Here is a 25243-nt window from a genome sequence, read left to right on the forward strand (position 1 = left end):
CCAGGGAGCATTTTCTTCTTGTTTTATACAGTGATGATATATGTAATTTAAAACATACTGCTATTTTAATTTTGTAATTTTGTGAAAAGTCAAGTTCTTTGACTAAAACACAATAAATAAATAAATAAAAAGCAAAGTCCCCAAGGAGCCCCCCCAGATTTTATGTGTCTCCTAACCCCCTGATTGTGGGACATTTTTTCATTGGTATCTGGACTGATGTTATGCCTCAGTCCATCGCTGGTAGTTCATCTTCATCCATTACACCTTTCCCCAGCGATAATATATGAAGGGAGACACATTAGCTCAGAGGTTAGAGCGTGGGTTCAATAATGATAAGGATGCAGATTCAGCTACTACTGTCCAAACTAGATGTACGAATAAGGTGGTCCTTTGGCTTGCCACGCACTTCACACACAAGATATGCTCGGTCTTCTATATTTATGAAGATAACAACCTTGGCATATCACAAGGGGGGAACCTGCATTCCTTTGATGTGGCCAGAGTATTATTAATCTACACAGAGTTTATGGCTACCGCCTGGGGTTGTTTAGTGAGCAAGTGAATGGGAATACGGTAAATGCAACTACAATCAGCAGATGGATCAAAGCTGCGATCATGGTGTGCCATGCCAAGGAGCAGCTCAGTGGAAATACACCCGATGGGTGGCGTCATACTGGGTCAAGGAAGAAGGTATTGTAATGATGCCCATCTGTAATGCTGCCACATGGGTATCACCCCCGACTTTTGTGCAACAGTACAGACTTCTCTCAGTGAGGCCTGTCGGCAGAGTTTGGACATGTGTGCTGTCATCCTCTACTTGAGTGAGGTGAGTACATTATTTGTATCTTCTGGCACCAAACTATGAGTCTTAATCATGTGTCACTTGGGGGTGTGTCCTAACAGTGTGTGTTTTGTAAGAGTGTATGTCATAGGAGCATGTGACATAGGAGCACATGACATAGGGGTGTGTGTCATGAGAGTGTGTGTCAAGAGAGTGCATGTCATAAGAGCGTGCGTCGTAAGAGCGTTTGTCGTAAGAGCATGTTTTGTGAAAGCATGTGTTGGTAAGGGTGTGTGTCATAGGAGTGTGTGTCATAGGAGGGGTGTCAGAGAAGCGTTGTTGGAAGAGTGTGTTATAGGAGCGTTGTCTAAGGAGTGCATGTCATAGGAGCATGTGTCTTAGGAGTACATGCAGTAAAAGTATGTATCATTGGAGCGTGTGTCGTTATAGCGTGTGTCATTGAAGTGTGTGTCATAGGAGCATGTATGGTAGGACTGTGTGGTAGAATCACATGTCATAGGGGTGTGTGTCACAGGAGCGTGTGTTGTAGAAGTGTGTGTCGTAGAAGTGTGTGTCGTAGAAGCATGTGTCAAAAGTGTGTGTTGTAGGGGTATGTGTCACAGAAGCACGTGTCAAAGAAGTGTGTGTCATAGGAGCACATGTCTTAAGAGTACATGTCGCAGGAGCATGTGTTGTTAGCCTTTGTGGTGTAAGGTGTATGAGTGGAAGGTCGATAAGTGCATGGCACATAAGTAGCATATGAGTACTAGTTATTAAATCATAAAATGCACCTGTGCTATATGCCTCCTATATGTATCCTATAAAAGTCAGCCATTACTTTAATATGAGGATTCAGGACATGCAAATTGTGCAATGTAGGAACTATGAACCTCATAGACCTCTTTTTGGACAGTTTGTATCAAAGATGCACATTCATGAAATCTCCTGAAAACTGACGTCAAAGTCAGAGTGTGAGTAATCTACTTATCCTCCAAGTACATTTTGTGTAGAAGCAGTACATTGATTCTGAGCATGTGTGATGTACATATTCTACATGTACATGTTCATTTTGTAAAGAAGCTGTACATTGATTATGAGCGTGTCGAAATAGCATAACAGCATGTTGTATAAATGTGTCGTTAGTCTGCGTTTTACAATCATGCGTGGTAATAGTGTGTGCCATTTGTGTGTCGTAGGAGTATGTTATTGGAGTGTGTGACTTAGGAACATGTATCAGAAGAGTGTGTGTCATAGTAGCTTGCGTTATAGGAGCCCATGCCGTAGGAGCACATGTCATAGACGCATGTGTCATAGAAGCATGTGGTGTAGGAGCACATGTTGTAGAAGCTCGTGGTGTTAGGCCACACCAGCACAGGGCCTTTCAAATGTTGCCCCATGCTGGTGTAGCAGCGACGTTCTAGTAAAATGAAAAGCCTTGGGATGACTGGGTGTATTTGAAATCATTGTAGAGGGGCATTGGCAGAGCTCTATGGATGTGTCGGCAACCGGATACCAGTGCATACTGCAGGTTAGGCATGAGGTACTTCGTGTAAGCCCTGTGGATCTTGTAGGAGTATGCAAAATAAGAGTGTATTTTAGGACCATGTGCCATAGGAGCATGTGTTGTAGGAGCTCATATCGTAGGAGCATGTATCATAGAGCGTATGTAGTAATAGTGTGTTTTGTTGAAGCATGTGTCATAGGATGGTGTGTTGTAGGAGCTTGTGTCTCGTTTTACAGTTCGTACATGTAAACAATTTAGTCAGTCCTGACTTTTATGCGAGTTTTCTGATGTATATTAATGTACTGTGAAGGCATCATGAACCAAGACACAGACAACAGATTCAAAGGTCAAAATAAAATGATTTATCAAATCAAATGTCAGGATGGTAAAAGGCCTAACTTGCCCTATGCTAAGGTGGGATTTCCCTACCTGAATGAAACTAAGGAAAGTCTGAGTTAAAGAGTTCAACTTAATAGTCAGTCTGAGTCCAAAACCTATCCTTTCCATCACAACTAAAGCTAACCAATGTGTAAAGATGTTAATAATAAAAGAAATGGTGATTAACACAAAGTTCTGAGCCTCTTCCAGCTCTTGTCTCCTTTTCAGCACTGTGAAGGCATAATGAAGGACACAGACAACAGACCTTAAGTTCAAATAAAAGATATTTATTAAACTTAAATGTCAGGATGGTTGAAAGCCTAATTTGCCCTATGCTATGGTCGGATTTCTCTACCTGAATGAAACTAAGGAAAGTCTGAGTTAAAGAGTTCAACTTAATAGTCAGTCTGAGTCCAAAACCTATCCTTGCCATCGCAACTAGAACCAATAAATGTGTAGGGATATCAAAGTCAAAAGTAACAGTGCCTAACACAAAGTTCTGAGCCTTCTTCCAGCTCACAGCTTTTTTTCAGATCCCCTTCCCCAAGCATATGAAAGTTCTCCACAAGCATATGAAAGTTCCATTAACAAAAAGTCTCAAAGTTTACCTTCTCCAGTTCAAGGTAATATAGTTCAAAAACAATCTTTGGGGTTCCCTTCCCCAAGCTTTAAGTTGCACAATCCAAACAAAAAGGGTCAAGGTACTTTGTTCCCAAGAGAACAAGTTTAATACCTAAAGCCTGAGGACTGCCTTCCCCAAGGCTGCACTTGTTCAGTCTTTTCAAAAGTGTTGCAGTGGTTTTGTTGGGCTTGCTTCATGGTGTCCTTTAGTTTTCACCATTCAGGGCTTTCTGGTCTAGGCGCAGTTATCAGACCGCACGGTCTACCCATCACAAGTCGCACAACCAGCGTCCCTGGGCTCCTTAGCCCAAATGCAGGGGCCTTGGCACAGGCACCTGTGCACCAAGTCACCTTCACTTGACTCCTTTTATTGGCCTCTTGGCTTTAAGGTGTACTTTTATATTCCTCTGGCTTCTCCTTGGTTGCCTCGTGGCTCTGTCACCATGTATCGCACACCCCTTGTCAAGTTGTAGCTTTGCCACACTGCACAGACCTTAAAGTTAATGGTTTGGGCTTCCTTCAGCCTTTAATATATTCAACTTTCAGGTTAAATGTAACTCGTTGTGCAACATAGACTCGTTATGGTTGAATTTCAGGTCAGAGTTCAAAAGTGGTTTTATGTTGCATAATTATATTCTGTTTGAACTGTACACTTGTCCTCTTCAAAGCCAAATTATTAGTGACTTAGATATTCAATGTGTTTCTATGTCTAAATGTTAAGTTTTCATATAGTTATGCATTCAATATATATTTCTTTCAGCTCCAGAAGCCAGGAAATCTACTGGTGCAAGCCTCATTCGCTCACTGCATCGTTTCACCTTTGCGCCAACACCTCCAACGCTTGTTTTCAGCTGCAGACTGAGTCCTCAGGGTTCGACACTCTCCAGCAGCTCCTGCTGCTTGTGCCGAGCTTTGGAGGCTTTAATGCTCAGGGAAATTACAATGCCCGTTCACTTCAGGACCCACAAGTCCTTCGGGTCTTTTTCCAGCATCCTGGTTCTTCCTCCTGGACCACCATGCCTGCCCCCTCACATGGGTCTCCTGCTGCTCCTCCACACTCAGGTCTCCCTATTGCTCCTCTCTTAGCAGCTAAGAGAGGAGCAATAGGGAGACCTGAGTGTGGAGGACAGGCTGCAGGTGTGAAACCCTGATTGGCCCTGCCTGTCCTTGATTAGAGGGACATGCCTGACCCTAACAGTTCCTTGCAGGCATCTTCTTCATCCCAGTACTAAAGTAGTTAAAAGAGGTAATCTTCATCACTCTCAGATGCCTCTGCTTCGTCTCAGTACTGGCAGGTGTTGTATGTGAAGAAATGGGGGAAACTGGCTTGTAATAGCCCATACAAGTTGGGGGTGGGGCTAGGTTGATCATCACTAGGAAAGGAGGGTACCATGTCTCACCCATTTTACATTTAACCCTTTTTGCTCTTTTCCTGGTATGTCTGGACTGGGGGTATTTCATATATTTTTCCTGGCCAATGGGACATGGATAACAATATCCCATAATTGCTCTTGGAGTAGAGGTTTCTTCCTGAAAGGGAAGTGTGGCATATTGCATCTCACCCGAGTATGTCTCACTCCCAACCCCAAAGGACTTTCCACCCAGGTAATCCTTCCCCGCTTCTCCACCCCCAGGGTCAGGATCCAATACCAATGGGTTTTCCCTGGCCACCTGAGAAGAGGACCCAAGGGGAGTAGAAGTGAGAATACCCTCAGGTTTCTCACAGCTCCCGCTCTTCAAGTTCAAGAAAGTTCCACAAAAGTCTCAAGATTACCTTTTTCAAGAAGATTACCTTTTTCACATTCAAGGCAATACAGTTCTGCACAATCCTCAGAGTTCCCTTCCTCAAGTTCCAAGCAACACAGTTCAAAAGAAAAGTGTCTTGAGGCTTCGCTCTCCAGACAACATTTGCAGTTCCTCAAGTCTCAGGGTTCCGTTCCCCAAGAGCTTAACTCAGCCACTTGTCTCTGTCTTTTCAAAAAATATCAACACAACTCTGTCAACCTTACCCTGCGTCTGGATTGCATCACCAGTTCATTTATAGGGCTTCAGGCCACTGGTCTAGGCACAGTTGTCAGACCACATGGTCCACCCATCACAGATTGTGCAACCAGGAACCCTAGGCTCTCCAGCCCACACAGGTTTTTCTGTACTTGGCCCTGTGTACAGAGTCCCATTCACTTAGTTTCTCTTTGTTGGCATCTTGGCTTTATGTGCAGTTGTCCACTCTTCTGGCTTCTCCTGGTTTGCCATAACGTGTCACACACCTCTTGCCAGTCTTTGGCTTTGCTGCACTACATCTATTCATAAAGTTCACTTTTGCTGGTCTTGTCCATGCCCCACCTTTCTATGGCACTCGTTCACACTTGCGCTCTTTTCCATAGTTTGCTTTCACATGGGCACTTTCTCTTTGGCTGTCATCTGCTGTTTGCTTTGCCTATAAAGTTGTATTCAATTCAGTATTCAATATGCTTAATTTCAAGTTTTCATTCAGTTCGGTATTCAATATGCATAATTCAACTTGGTTTCAAGTTTTAATTCAATTCGGTACTTCGTTACTTATGCGCAGCCCGCTAGTAGCGCCCTGATTTTACGTGGCTTTCCATGAAACTCACCAGTCCTCAGCATTCATCTCTGGTGGCTCCTGCTGCTTCCTTTCTGCTCGTAAGGCCGCAGGCTGCCTTGCACACGCCGGCAACTCTGCTGCCTCTGCACGGACATGGAAGGCGTTCTTTCTTCTTTCCTGCTCGCTCGCAGCTCCAGCTGCTCGTTCTCCAACACAGAGGCTCCCAAACCTGCTGCAGCCTAACAGCCCAACTTGCCTTGTGCTCCACAGGTCCTCTGGGATTTCGGCCGGCGTACTGGCTCCCTCAGAGATCCCACCACGGCTGCCTCCTCACGAAAAGAGTCCCCTGCCGGTCTCTCCCACACAACCCTCCCTGTTGCTCTCTCTGCTGTTCTCTGGCTCTTTATACACCTGCACCCATTTTAAAAGTTTGCAGGTGTGATTCTCAATTGAGCTTGTCTGACAATATTTAAAGGCACAATATTTAAAGGGACATGCCTGACCCTCGCAGTACTCTGAAGGCATCTTCCTCGTCCCAGTACTAGAGTGGTAAAATGGGGTTTAAGTGTTCATTCTTCTCAGTCGCCTCTTCCTCATCCCAGTACTGTAAGAGATAAAATTGAGGGAAATGAGGGGAGCTGGCTCACAGTAGCCTTTAAAGGACAGGCGAGAGTGAGGTTGATCTTCAATAGGAAAAGGGGCAGCTATGTAATTTGTGGGTTACATGGGGTCGCAACTGCGACCCCAGAGGTCTCCCTTGCTACCCAAGTGCTCTCCCTAGCTATCCCTGTGGTCTCCCTTGCTACCCCTAAAAAAATGTTTGGTAAAAATGACTTTGTTTTTTTTGTTGTTTTAAGTGTAAGCTTCTGGGCTGTGGCCAGCATCATGTGGCTCTTTGTGTCTGGAGTGGATAGCTTTCTTGTTCAAGCCTCTTAGAAAACATGGGGTTCCACAAGTGTAACACTTTGAGCAGTGACCCTAAATAACAAACAATAGGAATAACAAATAATGTGTCTTTCTAGAATTCTATACAATCGGACGCAGGCATCTCTGGCCAAGTACTGGACTGGTTTCATGCCTTTTTGGCAGACCAGTCTCAGTCAGTATCTCTGCCCCCTTTCTGTTCGCAACCTGTGCTGTTATCGTGCGGGGTCCCTCAGGGATCTGCACTGTCCCCCATCTTATTGAATATGTATATTCGGCCGCTCCTTCTTATTCTGTCACATGGATTCAGATATTACTCCTATGCCGATGACACACAGATCTTCGTCCGTCTCAACCTTACCTGTGCTGACACTGCGATCCGGCTCAGGAGATGTCTGGAAGATCTGGGCTCATGGATGGCGGCTAACTGGCTGAAGCTCAATGGTTCCAAGACTGAGGTGCTGGTCGTAGGCACCCCTAATCCTCTCTCCTTCTGGACATCTGAGTTTTGGCCAGCCTCGCTGAGCCCCTGTCCCGCGCCCTCTGCTTCAGTGAAAAACCTGGGGATCACACTGTCATCTTCTCTTATCTATGGCACACCAAGTGGGTGCCCTATGCAAATCCGGACACTTTAAATTACGCATATTGCGCAAAGTGCTTCCTTTTGTTCCAGCCAAATATCATGCTCCAGTGGTGGCCGTGTTGGTGCTGAGCACCACAGATTACTGTAATTCGCTCTATCTGGGACAGCCACGCTATCTTACAAACAGGCTTCAGTTACTTCAAAACGCTGCTGCCAGATCAGTGCTTCTCCCCCCTTTTTGAACACACATGTCCCCGCTGCTTAGGCAGCTGCGCTGGCTTCCGATTGAGAAGAGGTTCCTTTTTAAATCTATGTGTCGTGCACTGCGCTTTTTATAAGCACGGTGCAGAATACATTCAGGCAAAATGATAATGATGTGTTATTCATATAGCGCCTTAATCCAAAGGGCTTTACAGAGCACATATTTACATAAAATATCACCCAACCAAAATTGGTACTCATTTATCGACCTCGGAAGGATGAAAGGTTGAGTTCGCCTTGCCGGGATTCGAACCTGCGACCTTCAGATCACACGCATATCGCAGCAGCGAGTGCTCAAACCGCTGAGCTATCTTACTGGCATACATGTTCCCTCTCGCCCTTTGCGGTCTCATTCTGCCCTTTTGGTCTCTGTCCCTCGTTTCAGACTCACGCATTGGCGGACATGCATTTTCAGTGACCACTGCAAAAGCCTGGAATGATCTCCCACTTTATCTTCGAGCGTTTGATGATCATCTGACCTTTCGCCAGGCTCTGAAGACCTATTTGTATTAGGCTTTTTCCCACTGCCGCTGTCCTTCCGCTCTACTTAGCGTCATGGTGCCCTTGGGCGTACGTGCGCTTTAGAAATAAATATAACATAGCATAATTGCTAGACTCATTAAAGGTTTATTTCAGGCACACTTCATGGGGTGAGTCACTGATTTAGTCTGTTCTTAAACACCTCAACTCAGCCTTTCATACTTCTGAGGTCGATAAAGGAGTACCAACACAGGTTGGGTGATGTTGTATGTATATTTGTTCTATATAAAGCGCTTAAGCGTAAGTGCTGTATAATAACACATCATTATCATTTGGTCTTGGACGTCTGCTTGCATTCACAGTAATTTGGTAATATGGGCCTATACACACTTATTAATGATACATATGGTGATCCATTCTTGTATGAAATGTGTATCACCTTATATCTTAACCATATTTTTTGTAGTGTCCTTAGGAGCAAGGCTATGTGATGCCACTTCCTGTTTTGTTAAGGGGTGAAAGGTTGTGTTGCATTGCTTCCCATGATGTCACTTTGGGGGAGGGTCAAATGACATCACTTCCTGTGCTGTCATCAGAGGTCAAGGGTTGTGTGATGTCACTTCCGCTACCACTGGCATTTTGGTAAAATGATGTCCCTGAAAAGGGGGATACCATGTCTCACATGTTTTATCCTTGACCCCTGTCTTCTTCACCCTCTTTCTGGTTCTTCTAGAGTGGTAGTATCTTTGGGCATTTTCCGGGTCAGTGGGATAGGGATAGCAATATCCCATAGCTCCCTCTGGTGTATAGGGTTCTCCCTGAAAGGGAAATGCAGAATACTGTGTCTCGCCTGAGGACATCCCACTCCCACTCCCCAAGCACCCTCCACCCAGGTGATCCTCCCTCACTTCTCCACCTCCAGGGTCGGGATCCAAGAGCACAGGTTTTACCCTGGACACCTGAGAAGAGGACCCAAGTGGATTAGACTTGGTTAAGCTCTCTAGTTACTCACAGTACATATACAAAATGTTCATCTCCCACAAGTATGTGTAGCGTTAGTATATACAATGTCACTTCATTTTGCTCATGCACTGTATGCCTCCTATACATATGCAAGCTCACATTAAAGTGAACTCTGTCATGTGATTGATTTTCAATATGTGCAAGAGGCACATATGACTTTTACTCTGGCCTGCTTAGGTTCGGGCTGCCTGTGCCGCTACCAGCAACGTATGCCCCCGACTCGGGGGGGTTATTGATGTGTGTTTCCAGGAGATGTAAATTGCATTATGTACAAACTGTGAAACTCATACACCTCTTTGAACAGTACACATGAAATATGCATAATGCATTATATCTCCTGAAAACTGACATCACAATGAGTCTGGAAAGAGCGGGTGGTACACAGTGTATTCTCGTCGGCTCTTCCAGCCACCTGATTGGCTGGGCTCCCTTCCCCTGGTGCAAATGTACAAACTGTGACACTCATACACCTCTTTCTACAGTTCATATGAAATATGCACATTCATTCTGCGCATGCTTCAAATATAGACATATTTAAATCGTTAATATGGCCAAGGCGAGTTTCAAAATGATCTTTCATGGCACCAATTCCAGACGAAATGTATGTGCATGCAAAATATTGAGAAAATCGATATGGCCCATTTTTAAGATATTTGAGCCGAATTTGTTTTTTCCCTGTGGGAAAACCCCACCTTAAAAGCTGTTCAAAACACGATCAATGAAAAAAAATGTAAAACATGAAGCTGTTCATTAAACATTCTGAAATGTTTCATGCATAAACTGCTACCCTGAAATATTCAGGTGGATTTTTTTTCCAATTTATTCATGGAAGGGTTTAGGCATTAATAGGAAAAACTATTTTACGAAACTCCATAGGCAATTGGCCTTAAACTTAAACTATGCCATGCGCTAGCGTGATGGCGTAATCTATGAGCATGTAGTATAAATTAAACTTTGGGGAAACTGGAGTACAGGTAAGCACTATGGAAATTAAAAAAGGTATTGAGGTGGCATAGTACTGTGATTCCAATACAATTCCCAACCTGGCTCTCATGTCTCGCCATTGAGGAGGACTATCTAGTAAGAAGTGACTTGAATTTTTGATTTGTGTACCCAGACTAGGTTGTTTTCTATACATGTTACAAGATTAGAGTTTAGGCAAATACTCATAGAAGATTTGGTGAGAAAATGTATGTAGCTCCTTATGCACAGACTCGGTGGGAATTTCAGGACTGAAAGCAGTCGAATCGAAAGCACCAACTTGCGAGGCTTTATCTAACCAAAATTGCACCTGCTGTTAATTTGACGTCGAGCAGCTGGACTGATCAGCAAATTGGGCCATTAATATCAGGGACTTAAGGTGTCGAGATTAACATAAAAAGACAAAATAAACAACAGAGGTAAAAATGTTCCAAGGATTACTGCATCGTTTGGAATAGAGATCTAAAGTAGAAATTCAACTGCCAACATTTGGGCCCTTCACCAGTAAGAGGGGCGACCCCAACTTCTTGAAAAGGTTACCTGTTGGGCGCAATGTTCTTCCTCACTCTCTTCGCAAATGCGTTTGCAGAGTCGCTTTTGGAAATGAAAGCTATAACAGAAGATATAGTCATATAAGAAAAGAAGCGCCATCACATTTAAAGTGTTTGCCCATGGTTTAATGCATTCAATACATTTGCTTTCTTGCAAAAAGGAAATGTGGATTCGACTGGAGCTTTGTGCCTCGGTCTATACATATCATTCTTTCCATGATATCTGACACAGAAATTCCAGTCGATGACCATTAGTGTGCTGGTCCTGTAAAAATGCCGGAATAAACGCTGGTAATACCTGCTCTGACATTTTGACCGGAATGGTACACTCTAAGTTTGCCTGTTGGGGCTCTGATCCACCGGCAGGCCTGACCTGCCGGTAGTTCAGGCCCCTACCGGCAAATAGTTGCTGCCATCACCGGCACCGGTAATACCGGTGCCGGTGATGGCAGTAACCCCATTCCATGGAGTCCTCTGGGACTCCATTGAATGGGAATTTACTGCCATTGCCGGCATCCATAATATCCTGGTAATACCAGGAGCCCATAACGGTAAGGCAAGTTTGCCGGTAACTTGACGGAATTACCCGCGGGTTACCGGCAAACTCATAATGAGCCCCTAAGTGTGATTAAGACGACAACCAGACAACAGGATATCTTTCTCATTGTGTAAGGGATTAGGGGAAGGATGCAAGGAATTTGGCCACAATCCCCTAAAATCACTTTTGATGTGCACCTCCCATATCCTTCCACCTTATATGACGTGTCTCTTCCCTCTAATACAAAGTGACCCTTACAGCGTTCCCTTTCTCCCCAGCTAGACTTGTGCTATAAAAATAAAGAATAATAATAACAAAATAATATATTTTATAGCTGCAATTGCCAAAAGGTAGCCTTGGAGTGAGGTGGGCTGCATCCCTCCAGATAATATTACCAAAAAAAAAGGAAGAACGTGGTGCATTTCTAAAGTGCCTCTAGACAAATTCGTCAAAAAGAACAGATTCTACCGAACCAACAACTGCACGAGGGTTTTGTGGTATTGTGCCAAATCATGTTCACGATGAAAAAACAATGTGCACCGAATTCTTAAGAGGATAGCTCGATTTTACAAACCGCTTGCTGATGTGAGGTAAAGTTATTTGTAGCTTCCTCAATGATGCTTTGTTCAACCGGTAACTGATTTGATGGTTGGCATCTAAAGTTACTTAACCATTTCTTTTCATTGCTTGGCATTTAAGTGCACATAAAAAATGCTTCAATTATATCTGAAAATATTTAGCAATTGTTTTATGTGAATAAACGTTCTGAAGCAGCAGGTAAGTGTATGTGAGTTAAAACATGTTTACACATAGATGGATAGGCTTGTTTGCCACATAAGCACAAGGGTGTTCACTATAACGAATGCAAAGGCTTGCATGGCCATATTCAAAATTAATGGCCTTTCTTAAGCGCTGACTAAGCAAGCAAAGCATTTACAGAATGCCCACTTTAAGCATTTACTAAGCTTTACCCAGGCATGAAAAAGGCACGAAAGAATTAAATTACACAACTCATGTGCAATAGTGGTGTAGGGTGAATAAAGAGCATAAAAACCTTTCACGCCTTTCATTCATACCACATTTTTCAATTATTTTCATGGCAGAGAAGTGGGGCAGAATGCAACTTGTGTTTCCACTGCACGCTTCCTGTCCGCCATACAAATGCTCGAGCATTTACGCCGGCATGGATTTTCAGCATAAAGCAGGAGGACCCCATAGGGATCCATTGTAAATGCTACCTGCTATGCCTGCATTTACAATTACAATTCAACACTGCTTGACATGCGACCACATCGGGCAACGTTTAATTGTAAACACTGCTTACAATGCCCACATGGTAAGCAGCGTTTACCCACTTTGCAGGCTGGAGTGTAAAATTGCATGGCAAAAGACAGTGGGCCTCATTACAAGTTTGCTGGTAAGCTTGCCAGTATCATAGTTACCGAACCGGCAAACTACGAGTTGCACTAGCGGGTGCCTTTCTGCCTGCCAGGTCTGACCTGCCGGGCAGAGTGGCACCCGCGAGCACCGCATGTCGGAAGCACCGGCACCATTGTGAATGGTACCGGTGCATCCACCTCCCCATTCCCATTGCGCCCTACTAGGCATAAATGGGAATGGGGAGCATTTTCTTCCGGTGCCCGCAAATGGGCAAATACCGGGTCCAGTGGGGCCGGAATGCCCCAGTAGTTGCCCATTCGCATGGTGCTGGAAAAAATCATAAGTTTGGCGGCAGCATGCCGGTTTTACCAGCGAGGCTACCGCCAAACTTGTAATGAGGCCCAGTGTACACCATTTACTCTGCACGTTTTCACTCAGCCATGCATATGACGAAAATGTGGCTGCTGGGATCTGGCTATCCCAAATTAAAACAAAAAGGAGCTCCATATTGTCTGTATGCTGATTTGAAAATGTCAAGCAAAATTTCAAGCAAATGGATTGAGCTGCTTCTAAAATGCCTATTTAGCTAGTGCTATGCAAGTAAACATTTATTATGACCATATAATTTTAGAATGTATTAAACATTTTCACTGTATGATACATGATAATGAGCAACAGTGAATATTTTAAAAGTTGCCTAGTCAAAGTTTAAGAATATATAAACTGATTGTAGGAGAGAAATACTTCACTGCTTTGGGGACTGTTAATGAAACATTCACCTGCTTGATAAGGACTTAATACATGTTAATCAAGCATTTGGGCCTCATTACGAGTCCAGCGGTAACACTGCCGCTGCTACCTGTGGTGTTGCCGGACTCGTGACATTTTACTGGCACCTAGCTTGCCTGTGCCACTGGGACATTACAAGGCCCATCGGACGGCCAAGCTAGGTGCTGGTAAATGTTGTTCCCCATTCCTGTAGAGTCCCAATAGGACTCCATGGGAATGGATTCACGGAAGTGCTGGCACCGTTGCTACCTGTCTGGTGCAGCGACCCCGGCAGGCAAACTTGTAATTTGCAGGTCTGGAAACAAGGGTGCCAGTGAGCTTACCGGCACCCTTGTTTCCGGACCGGCAAGGTCAGAATGAGGCCCTTTGCCTTTGACTAGGCGGGTAAGGTTATCTGCTCCCTCTGCCTGGTATAGTCTATTGTGTCAGAGGAGTCATCTTAGAGCAGCTGCGCCGTCCTGTCAGGATTCCATAGAAACGGCTCCATTTTGGAGAGGCTTAACAAGACTCCAGTGTACTCACCTTCAGAGCGTTGGGACCCTGCTGTGTTGCTGGCTTCATCTGACACTGCAAAAAAAGTTAGAGAAAAGCACAATTCATAACAGAAAACAAACGTGTCGTTTTTTACATTAATTTATATGCATACTTTCAGCCATGATCCATACCATTAACATCTGACTGCTGTACAACGAAACTAAAGCAAATAAGTCATAAAACATAACACATCTTAAAATACAAATGTTACCCATGACAAATCAAAAATAGCTAGCTCTACCCGGTGTACCATACGTCAATCTGGCACTCAGTCTCACCCTGTCTCGAATGACTTGTTTCATGGGGTAACCTGAATGGTCGGCATGACTTAGTAATGCAGACCATTCAGTTGTTCCCTATGGAGCAATGTCATATGATTGCATGCAGTATTAACGCACGCACTAATAGTGGATAGTGTAATGCTTTTATGAGGTGGTAATTACCTCCATACAAATAGAAACACAATTTGTATATTGGCAGTGCAAGTAAACAGAAATACTGCCTGTTTTACAGTTACCACCAATCTTGTAGTCAGTGACTCAATTTCTTTTGATCAGGTTGAGAGCCGGTTTGTTAGAGCCACCCCAGCCGTTGCTGACAGCCGTGCGACTGGAGAAAAAGCCAGATATCTTGAACAGGGTGGGGACGGAGACTTTGTTTTTTGCATTAGCAACTATTTAAAAAAATAATATTATTTAACTGTACTAACACTGTAAAACGTCTCTCTTTTTAACATTTTATAATGTTTATTTCTAATGGTCCATTCCGGTACATTTTGTAGTCCCATTAGGCATATTACACTTATTATACTGAGCAAATCACATTATCAAAAACTAGAATAACCATATAAATTATTTTCTGAAAGAAGGTTATATTTTCATTATAGACAGTCTGCTACACTCATAGTATATCTTTCAAAATATCTATATGAGCAAGGGGAAGAGGCAAATAGCTCCAGTGTGGGTTCCAGCCTGCATTGTATAAAGGTTTAGGAACAAAAGAAGGACTGCAGAACTTTATATTTGACAAACACATGTGAGGTAAAAGGGGTGAATGAAGTGGTGCAGCTCGAATTTCACAATAGGATGGGCCTAAGGAGTAGTTCCCCTTAACCTAACGTAGATATGCTTAATTCATCACTGATTTCTTTTGCACTTTCCTGGAAACAGGCCAGCGTTTGAGATTTTATAGACAATCTTGATTGAATTTTAAATAGCATATATTAATTTTACCCAACTAAATACTATCCATTTTATCAACTGCCGAAGAATTAATGACGAGAAGAGCTCTGCCAGAATTTGAACATCTCCATGCAGTCTCTTCAAAGATCTCTGAAGAGTTATATCCATGCGAACATTGCCAAATGGGATGACTACTCTAAAATGGCCTATCTTCCCACTGCTCTTCCAGCCAGCCTCCCTCTATTCCCCCTTTTGGGTACAGTGCTGTATTGCTTGCTTGCTTGCTAGGTTTGTGCTACATAAATCCCATACACACATAGAAAAGGTTTTTCGCATCTGCTGCACAACATTGCTCTGCATGTAAAATAAGCACTGCAGGTGACTTTTCTAAAGCTTGTAATGTAGTCAAACCACTGCCCCATTTCATCACACAGCTACTGCAGTCCCACTTTTTTAAAAATACAAATGGGCTGAAACAGACTATTCAATTCATACCATGGAAGTCCTAGCATTGTCAGATCGTGTCCTTTTGGAGTCCTGTGTAGTTTATGAATACAGGACTTCCATAATGAAACAGAACTCCTAAGTCATAAATACAGTATTACAAGTACCAAAATGCAATATGGTAAAAGTCTAAATGCCAGGACTAGTTGATTATTTCAGACGTGGCATGGAACAACTTAAGATCTTTCAGAATGTAGACACACTCCTGAAGAGTCTACGTGATAAAGTCAAATGCTTGTCGTCCTTTTTGATACTGTCATGCAACTTGTTTATATGGAAGGATTCCGTGAAACGGCGGTCTATTTTTTTATGAAAATACAATAAAGATGTTTATCAAGAACATTGCAGCGTTCGTCTTCTTACTGGATCAGGACATGAGTTGATTTAACTTTCTAAGCGTTTGTTTCTTGCTGTGAGTCCCCTACCCTGTCTGACAATTCGCTGTTGAGATGGTCATATTCCCTTAGAAAAAAAGTGTGACTTGTGGGAAGCCACAGCACAAAAAAAGCAAGACAAATTTGGACCAAATAGGAAACAACTTGGGCATGAAGTTTTGATTCGATTTCCAGGATTGATTTGGGGTAAATCCATCTAGTAGTTTTTAAAATATTCGACTGGGAAGGGGATGCCCCCTGCTCCCCCTAAAAATAGCTAGATCTCCAATGCTGCTTTGCAGCACAGGGGCTGAGATGCTTTTCCAGAAATGTTTTACTAAATATCTATTGCTAATCATTTTTGACATACTGGATGGATTTGGATGAAATATTTCCAATGTTTGTAAAGCCCCCCATCCCCCCAAATCATATATTTTGGGAACAATACATAAAAAAATGACGAAGTTATTGAGAAATCAAAAAAGCACAGTTTGTTTTCAGCCTACTCCCATTCATGTTCCAATAGAGAAAAAGTGCAGTTTTTGAACAGCTGTAGCGCGAAAACCACTGGGCAAATTTGGACCAAAAAAGAGACAACTTGGGCACAAAGCATTGACTTAATTTCCTTGACTAATTTGGGGTAAATCTATCTAGTCGTTTTTTAAATATTTGACGGAGAAGGTGGTGCCCCTGCTCCTTAAAATGTTTATATCGGCTTTGGTATTTTGCAAAGCAAAATGTTTGTGTAGGGCCCCCAAACTGGAAATTTTGGGAACAATTCATTAAAAATGTATGTTAATAAGAAATCATAGAAATGCCGTCTCAGCCTATTCCCATTCATTTTCCCTTGAGAAAAAGTGCAGTTTTTTAAAAGCTGTAGCGCCAAAACCGCTGGGCATATTTGGACCAAATAAGAAACAATTGCAGCAGAGAGGCTGAGAGACTTTCAGAAATGAAAACGTGCCATTTGTTTTTTGCTCGATGCAAGCAATTCCCACACTAATACCAGGGAAAACCGAAAATGAAAGAACTCAAAACGCTATTTGGAGAAGGAAAAGGGATGGTATCAAGCTTTAAAATGAACTCTTTCATGACCCTAGAGTCTAATAACCTTTTCGACTTCAGAAAGAGACTCAAAATTCTTCTATTTATGTAGTCGCTCCTAGGGGAACACTGCTTGTTTTGAACAGCAGTGCTTAAATGAACAAGCCGTAGGCGCTATATAAATAGCAATCGCAGTCAAATAAGGCTAGAGGTCGGGAGTGGGAAAGAGGATTTCGGGGTTGGTTCAGGAGCCATTTATGGGTAGAAAATATTCGGTTTATCTGTGGAAGTCTGTTTATCTGTGGAAGTCCGCAGGAACCTCACAAGGTTATCGCAGCAATGCAGCAAGATGCGCCCAGAAAACAATATGCGTCACATTAAGTGATGAGTGATGGTAGTAATGGGAGAGGGTTAGAGAGGGAAAAAGCAAATGTGTGGAGTGATGGGACCTGGAAAAAAAGAAAGGGGACACATGTTGAATGCCTGTAAGTATTTATAATTCCTAGAATTTTTCCCATGATCATGGGAATTGGCAGCAATTTCTGTTATTGGAAATGATTATTGTGAAATTATTGTAGGAATAAGGAGTTAGAAAGAAAGGGTTTAACATCTGCAGTGCCTACATCTACTGGACAGAAGGAAATGTGTGTTTTGTAACAAATTAATGGTGTGCCATGGCTCGTGGCCACAGCTAATGGGCCCAAAAGAAAGCTATTGGAGCCACATGTACAGAGGCCACGGCTGAAGGCCATGGTTACTGAGACATCAAGAAATTATGCAACATGTTCAGCCGTGACCACTGGCCATTGGTGAAGGCCATGGCTAGTTGGCCCAAAAGAAAACTATTGGTGCAACAGGTAGATCAAAGGCCATGGCTAATGGGCCCTGAGGAAACAATGGTATAACAAAACCCTTGAAATTTAGTGAAAAAACATTAGTTAAGATAGAGTTACGTGATCAGATTTAACACAACAAAACCTCTGAAATTCAGCACTCGCATTTCAAGCAAGTACACCTTAATTATGCACCCCCTGTTGCTAAGTGTATGACCACAATGATGACATCACAAATGGCATCACTGGTAATATCCAGAATTACATCACACATGACATCACTAATGGTGTCACTAATGACATTATACATAACATCACTGATTGGATCAATAATTACATCATTTATGACATTATTGAATATATAAGTTAGAATATCTTTGTTCACCGTTTTTTGATACATATTTTTTTACAATTAACAATAATAACTATTGATATGGAACAATGCACTAATACAGAAGCATCATATGATTACGTGAGGAGCATTCATTTGTAGGTACATATCAACTTAAAATGTCAAATAAAAAATATGTAACGTTATACAAATGGTTTGAATTTCATGTATTAGTAAACAATTACAATACTTAATTTCACGGAAAGTACCCGATTCAGTTAAATCTCTTTCAGGTATTTCAAACGTGATATAGTAAGTGTTTGTAGTAGTAAAATAAATAATAGATAGAAGGAGAAACATGTTTAATAGTAACTTATGAAAATAGTAAATGTACACATTTAAATTTACAATCATCCTTACATTAAATAAAAAAATGTTTTTCTAATTTATATGTTTTCTACAATAAATTATCACATATAATAGAAAGCATGTGACGGTGTCCATTGTGGTAGTATAGAATCTAAGAATTCAAACTTTGGTTAATATACAAAATAAATCTGTTAGTTACACTACTTAATTACATTTAAAGATACGAAATGAAGGTTAGAAACTAAATATTTAATTATAGACATGACAAAAATACTAATATTTTTTGTTGTTTCTTTTGAAAACAAATTTCCAATATAGCAGATTACCTTCCAAGTACGTACTACTTATATACTACTCTACAATGTAATAATGTCTGCATGTACGTACAATTGTGCACTGTACACTACATTTAAAGAAACAAGGACGGAATACAATGTACTGTTTAAATACGAAATATGGACATATATGTTATGTAACAAAACAGAGTTGCCATATTCCAAAATGTAATTAATCAAACTAGTGACATCAGTGTTGTCATGTATGAGTGATGTCATTATTGGCCATGGCTAGTGGGCCCCTAAGAAACCTATGAGTGCAATGTGTACAGTGACCAAGGCCGAAGGCTGTGGCCAGTAGCCTAAGGACATGGCTAGTGGGCCTCAAACAAGCTTATTGGAGCAACATGTACAATGGGCACAGCTGGACGTATGTGGTGTGTACAAAAGTAACATGTTTGGTGTTCCTGTCTCCATGTTAAAACACATATTCTCTTCTATAAATGTATTACTGTGAAAAGAGGTAATAGATGGCGTCGTTTCTCCTTCAATAGCTCTCAGATCTCTCTGAAGAGGAAGGTGGTGATCTTGAAGAAGAATATTTCCTCCAATTCATAAATTTTAAGTTAGATTTGGATTGGAATGTATTAATTCATCCCAGTTTGTAGACCTTCTGATCACTTTTAAACTGTCTTTGCTTTTTCATTTTTAGTTATGTTTTAAAGTGTAAAAGCATTTCTTTCATGGTAGTTCAAGAGCTCTGTCTGCCTGATGAAACAGTTTAGCTATCAAATCATTAGATGTGCTCGTTAGTTGTTGTGTTGGGTGTCTTACAGAGCTTCACCCCTTGAGCTATCTTATTGCATATCAAACATTTATGGGATTATTCACTCCTCTCCTAAATTCAGCTAACAACTTGTACATGTTGACAACATTTAGGGTGTAATTAGAATTAATTATTTTTAAAAATATTATTCCGTATTTCTTGACCGGAAAGCATGAAAAACAGTTTGTTAGGTTAAAACATACTAGGACTATGCTATGCTGGTTGCAAGTAGTAAACACAGCCGATGTTTCAATAGCTCCCAGCAAGTGCAAAAACCAGTTTACCACTGAATTGCCCATGGTGGTAAAAGAATACCACCAGTGAAGCCTATTACAAAAAAGTATGATGCCTATAAAACGTGTGACTGAAAATAAGATGGGGTCTGAGCTGGTTTTAAAAATGTCTTATCAATCACCTGCACTGCAAATGGTGTGTCATGTGTTGTTGCATAGGATCATGTAATCACAAGGAAGTACTTTTTTATTTTAGAGGTCCTGCCCTACCTCTAGAATGCATCTTTTGGTTTTGCAGGTGGTGATACATTTTTACAGCTTGTGAAATGCATGGTGTTGCAGGAGATGCTGAAATATATATCTCCTCTGGGGGTGTTTGTACCTCTGGTGGTAGTTATCACTGAGTGATCTATTAAAGGCTGTAATATGGGATCTGCGTGAAATGACTGAATGCAAAAGTCAGACTACAAAAAGTCTGACCTTATTTATTTTTCTTCATGTTTCCGCAAATATATATGTGTGCGGAGACCCTCCACAGCCCCCCACCTTACCCCTATACATTTTTATTAACTTTACCCCCCACATATATATCTGCGGAAAAAACGGTGGTCAGACTTTTGGGGGTCAGACTTTTTGCCCTCGGTCATTTTGTCCTATTCCGTGATATGGCAGTATTTCATACTGCAAACGGTGTACCAGAATACCAAATGTCAGATGTCTTTACCACTGCAGCAGAATTTGCTGCATGAGGCCCATTTTATTTTGCAAGCTTTCAGAAAGGCCTAGATCCGCAAAGGCAGGCGCTTCTCATTCAAATTAAATTGATTGTCCCCAGTGGCAAAGGCAGCTTTTGGTGCAAGGAAGAGCGGCTATCTCCCGAAGTCTAAATGATTCATGGGTAGGGCCTCACATGGGGGTAGATGTTTTCTTGGAGGGTCCTAAACAACGGTCAAGTCCTAAAAATTAAAGTGGTTGGCAGAGGTGTTGCTAGGGAGTAGCGGGGCGGGGGGTGGTCTATATCACCAGGTCTTTTGGTTGTAGCCCCGGATAGAAGCTCTGGGGCTACAACCAAAAGGCCAGCTAGCCCCGAGTCCCGTTGGTCCTGACATTAGTGCAGCCCCAGATCTTTTCCAGACCTAGCAACACCCCTGGTGGGGGGGGACTAATCAACAAACGCAATGGGATGTGACGTCAACAGAAATTAGCATATCAAGGCGAAATATGCACATTTAATTAAATTGGCTTTGCATAACCACCCAAATTGAACAGGACGAACGGCATTTGACTTTCATAAAATCAACACACACACAAAAGCAAGACAGGACATTTTCTTCTAGTAGTGTTTTTGAAAACGTTAAAAGGTGTGCATGTTTTAAATTCCAAGAACCAATACAAATGTTTTCCCTGGAACATGCAGTACCGAAATGGGACATTTCACATTTAGTTGTTAGTTATTTTTCATCAGGTTATATAGTGCAGTGGTGAAGTGTCGGGCCTAAGGTTTCATCGCTGAGGTCGACTTTAATTCATAAATTCAAAGAGGACATCCAATGTTTCTCTTTTAGCTAGGGGGGACTGAGTCCACTCTCTGAATAAAGTGACTGGACTCTGACACCCCTCCCCCCCGCCCCGCCCCTTGTGCACCCTTGCCTTGAGTCCTGGCATTAAATATTTCCACAAATGTGCGTGTCAAATCTGCGCAAAGTCACGTGTTTGGGCCTTGAACGCTGGTCCACTGAGGTGGGCCTGGAAGCCATGCCCCTTTCTCTCACCACCGCAGCCCAGCCCCTTAAGCCACCCAGGCGTTCCACCCAGGCGTTCCTCCAGTGAAACAGCAACAACTGGTTTTCTCACCCATGACTATTGCTTTGATCGACCGCACTGGCCTAGCACGGAGCCGCGAGTAGGGCAAGTGAATCTTTTACTGAAGGCCTCTTTCTCACATTGAATCCAAGCCCAACAGGACTTTGATATGCTTGATTTCAACCTGTATTTTGATGTCCCCTTGTTTTAATTTGAATGTTTAATGGGCTACTATGAATTGCCATGTTTTAACACACTCACTAAGCATATACATTGCATCGAACCTGACAAGATAATAGATATCTGTCGTGGCCTAATAGCTAGTATCGTTCTTTTGCACTTTTGTACGCCTTGCACTTTAAGCACTACAAGCACCCTGAAGCCTGGGTAAAAGTCTGTGCAGACAGACACCTGTGGTGATTTAACCACTAGCATTGCTTTTTGCACTTATGCATCTTTGCATCTTAAGCACTACAATAACTTTAAACCCAGGCCAAAGCTTGTCAAGCTAGATTCTGTGGGGGGTATAATAGTTTTACGATCTTGTACTTTAAACACCATAAGCACCTCAATCCTGGGCCAAAGTCTGCTCAGCTGGGTGGGGTTAACCCAAGGACCCATTTCAAGTTTGCTGGAGGAAGCCCGCTGGAGCCTGTGTTGAGGCAGTTTGGTGCTAGAGTTGGTGATGGCGATTGGAAGTAAGTGTTGAAACAGAGCAGAACGACACAATTCACACCAGCCAGGGGCCCGAGAAGAACAGGGTGAATGACGCCCCGATTCAGGAGGTCAACATTCTGATCAATGAGATTGAGGTCCTCCTGGATGATATCGACCAGGTGGAAAGGGAGAAACAGGGGAAGCCACCTGGTATGAGGAGGGGCAGGTCAATAGAGGAGGGGGCGACTGCGAAAAAGGAGGTGACTAGGGCGAAACTGCAGCAAAGTGCCACTGCCACTTGCCAAATCCAAACCAGCGGGGAGAGAGGGGGTGCCAAACCAAATTTTTTCCCCTTTGAATTGCACCCAGCAACAAGTGTAGGGAGCGTTCCATTATCCCAACAACTGGATGAGGTTGGAAACAATATCCCCGGTCAGCAACCTGAAACCTCCCCACCCCTATATTTGCTATTGATGAAGCCGGCCCCACTGCAACCCGCTTTCTGCCCTTCGTGGAGCCATCACCAACAGAGGCGACTAGCAATGAGAGGGCTGAGCCTTCCACCTTGCGGGACAGTGATGCCACAATCATCGAAAATGGGGGAAAAAAAATCAGGTATATGCAAGACCATTGAAATGCCTATCACATCAGAGGTGCCTCATGGTTGCGGTCGATACTTTTGCCAAGACTGCCAGTTGGTGAGGCAAGAAATGGCTTAAAAAAAGTTTTAGATATGAAAGCCGAGATGGAACTAATGATCCAGAAGCTAGTGGAATTGAGTGATGCATGCACACCAAAAAACACCATAGCCTGTCCAGTGGAGACAGGACAACCACCATCCAACACGCATCTCACATCAATTAAACAGGTGATAGAGAGACATGTCAAAACCCACCCATACCTTCATGACCAGCCATCATATGCAGGCGAGCCTATCACAAGAGACCAATGCCAACCTAGTAAAAGATGACCAGAATGACCACAAACATCTAACGCGCCAGGCTGAGGTCAGTAGATATCCTGTTAATAAGGCCACACGTCGCGAGGCAAATCATTTAGTTTATATGACCGAGATTAAATAGGGGAAGCATGGAAGACAGAGAGAGCCTATTAAACAAGCACATACATTGGATATGGCATAGAAAACATTGCATCTCATTGGTTAGAGCACATATAGTTGATATGTGTCTCATTAATTCTGAAAACCCTGAAGACCCGGATTATATAAAGATCACCTTGATCAATGGGCACCTAAAATCAGGCTTGTTGTAAATCAATTTTCGGGTTACATCAGGTATCAGATTTACAGATTAAACTAAGGGGATCCACCGCAAAATACTCCATTGATAGGCAAGTGCAATATGGCCCCCTACAAATGCAACTCCAGTTAACTCTACAGGGGAACTCCTAACCCCCAGGATTCCTACTTGCCACCCCTCGCCTTAATTATCTGGCCAAGTAGATATTGCAAACCACTGGGCCAAGCCAGCTCCAGCCCCAAAGATATTAATGTGGCATCATGGAACATTGCGGGACTAGCCAAACATATGGATGATCAGGAGTGGGCGACATTTATAATAAGTTTCGATATAATATATCTCCAAGAAACAAGGGCCACAAAACAACACACTTTGGAGGGGTATTCCACCTTTATGGTTCCTGCTTCTGGGCCTTAGAGCAAAGTGGGGCATCCAAGTGGAGGGCTATGTACATGGGTCAGCAAAGGTCTGAATGCCCAGGTTAAAATACTGGATTCGGACTCTCCTCATCTTCAATGCCTCCTTACTGAGATAAAAAAAGAGCAGTACATTATTAATTTGTAATGTCTATAATAGACCATATGGTCAAGAAGGCATGGATATTCTTAACAAACTGGAGTGGCTAATGGAGGAAGGGGAGCGTGAAAATAGTTGTAAACCTCTGGTGATAACCCTGGGGGACATGACCCTCCCATTTGAACCATCCAATGAGCTGATTGAATTAATGGAAGAAGAGGATGCCATGTGGGTCATCCCACAAATAGTAGGGCCAACGAAGAAAACATCTTAGGAATATGCCAAACAGATGGCATAATTGTTCTTTAAATTAGGTTGCAGGTGTAATGGGCCTTTACCACCAGATATCCCTCTATCCCTGACCTTTCTCAGTGGGGATAGAAATAGCCCCACTGATTAGATACTAGAGGATATGGCAAATTGGAAAACTACGAAATTCCTGGAAATCTTTATGAGTGGGGGGGGGCAACCATGACTATTGCTATTGAATCTGTGACTCATATATCCCCTATACAGACGCAGGCCCGGTGCCCTTCCAACAACAAGAGAAGATAAACATGGGAGGATTGTCCGCTAAAAACTACCTTCTCATCAGCATACTGGGAAATATTACCAATCTTAGGAACTGTAATGTCCCCAGATGTGGTGAACAACTGTATTATAACAACGGCTACAACAATCCCTGCTGCTCTTGCTCCTTTCTTCTCTAAATCTGCTGATCTTGTGGTGGGGGTACAAAGTGCCAGAGTTAGTTGGTATCACCATGAGTGCAGAATAACAAAGACCAACCTAGTGAAGGCCCTCAAAGACCGAGGCGGGTGGATAGAGAAAGTAATAAAATAAAGAAAGAAATATAAGTCAATAGAACAGAGGAAAAACAGAATGAAAGTGATGGAATTATGGGAATCCCTCAATAAAGCTTCAATTGAGAAAAAAAAACAAAAGAATTTTGGAGGATAGTGTCAAAATCATTCAAACCAGAACCCGATCCAAGTGGCCATCACTGAAAATACCTGGCTTGACCATTTTTCAGGTCTTTATCATGAACCAAGGTCGGATTTCCCGGCCTGGGGGAGCGATTTTACCAATCTTGTGGCCAATGGCTTTGATCCATCATTGTTAGAATTATGACAGGAGGAGGTAT

At 42.6% G+C, this 25243-nt stretch overlaps 1 protein-coding gene across 1 annotated transcript in view; it reads right to left on the bottom strand.

Moving 5' to 3' along the window:
* The window catches only part of BGLAP (bone gamma-carboxyglutamate protein), a 52797-nt gene that overhangs the window by 9463 nt on the left and 18091 nt on the right, over positions 1 to 25243 (bottom strand). The window contains exons 2-3 of the mRNA XM_069650065.1: positions 13883 to 13927; positions 10643 to 10712 (exon numbers count right to left, since the gene is read on the bottom strand). Of these exons, the coding sequence (XP_069506166.1) occupies positions 10643 to 10712; positions 13883 to 13927 (115 nt within the window). The remainder of the gene's footprint in view (positions 1 to 10642; positions 10713 to 13882; positions 13928 to 25243) is intronic.

The sequence above is a fragment of the Ambystoma mexicanum genome, chromosome 1p, assembly GCF_040938575.1.
Source record: "Ambystoma mexicanum isolate Mex_15411 chromosome 1p, UKY_AmexF1_1, whole genome shotgun sequence".
Taxonomy (NCBI): domain Eukaryota; kingdom Metazoa; phylum Chordata; class Amphibia; order Caudata; family Ambystomatidae; genus Ambystoma; species Ambystoma mexicanum.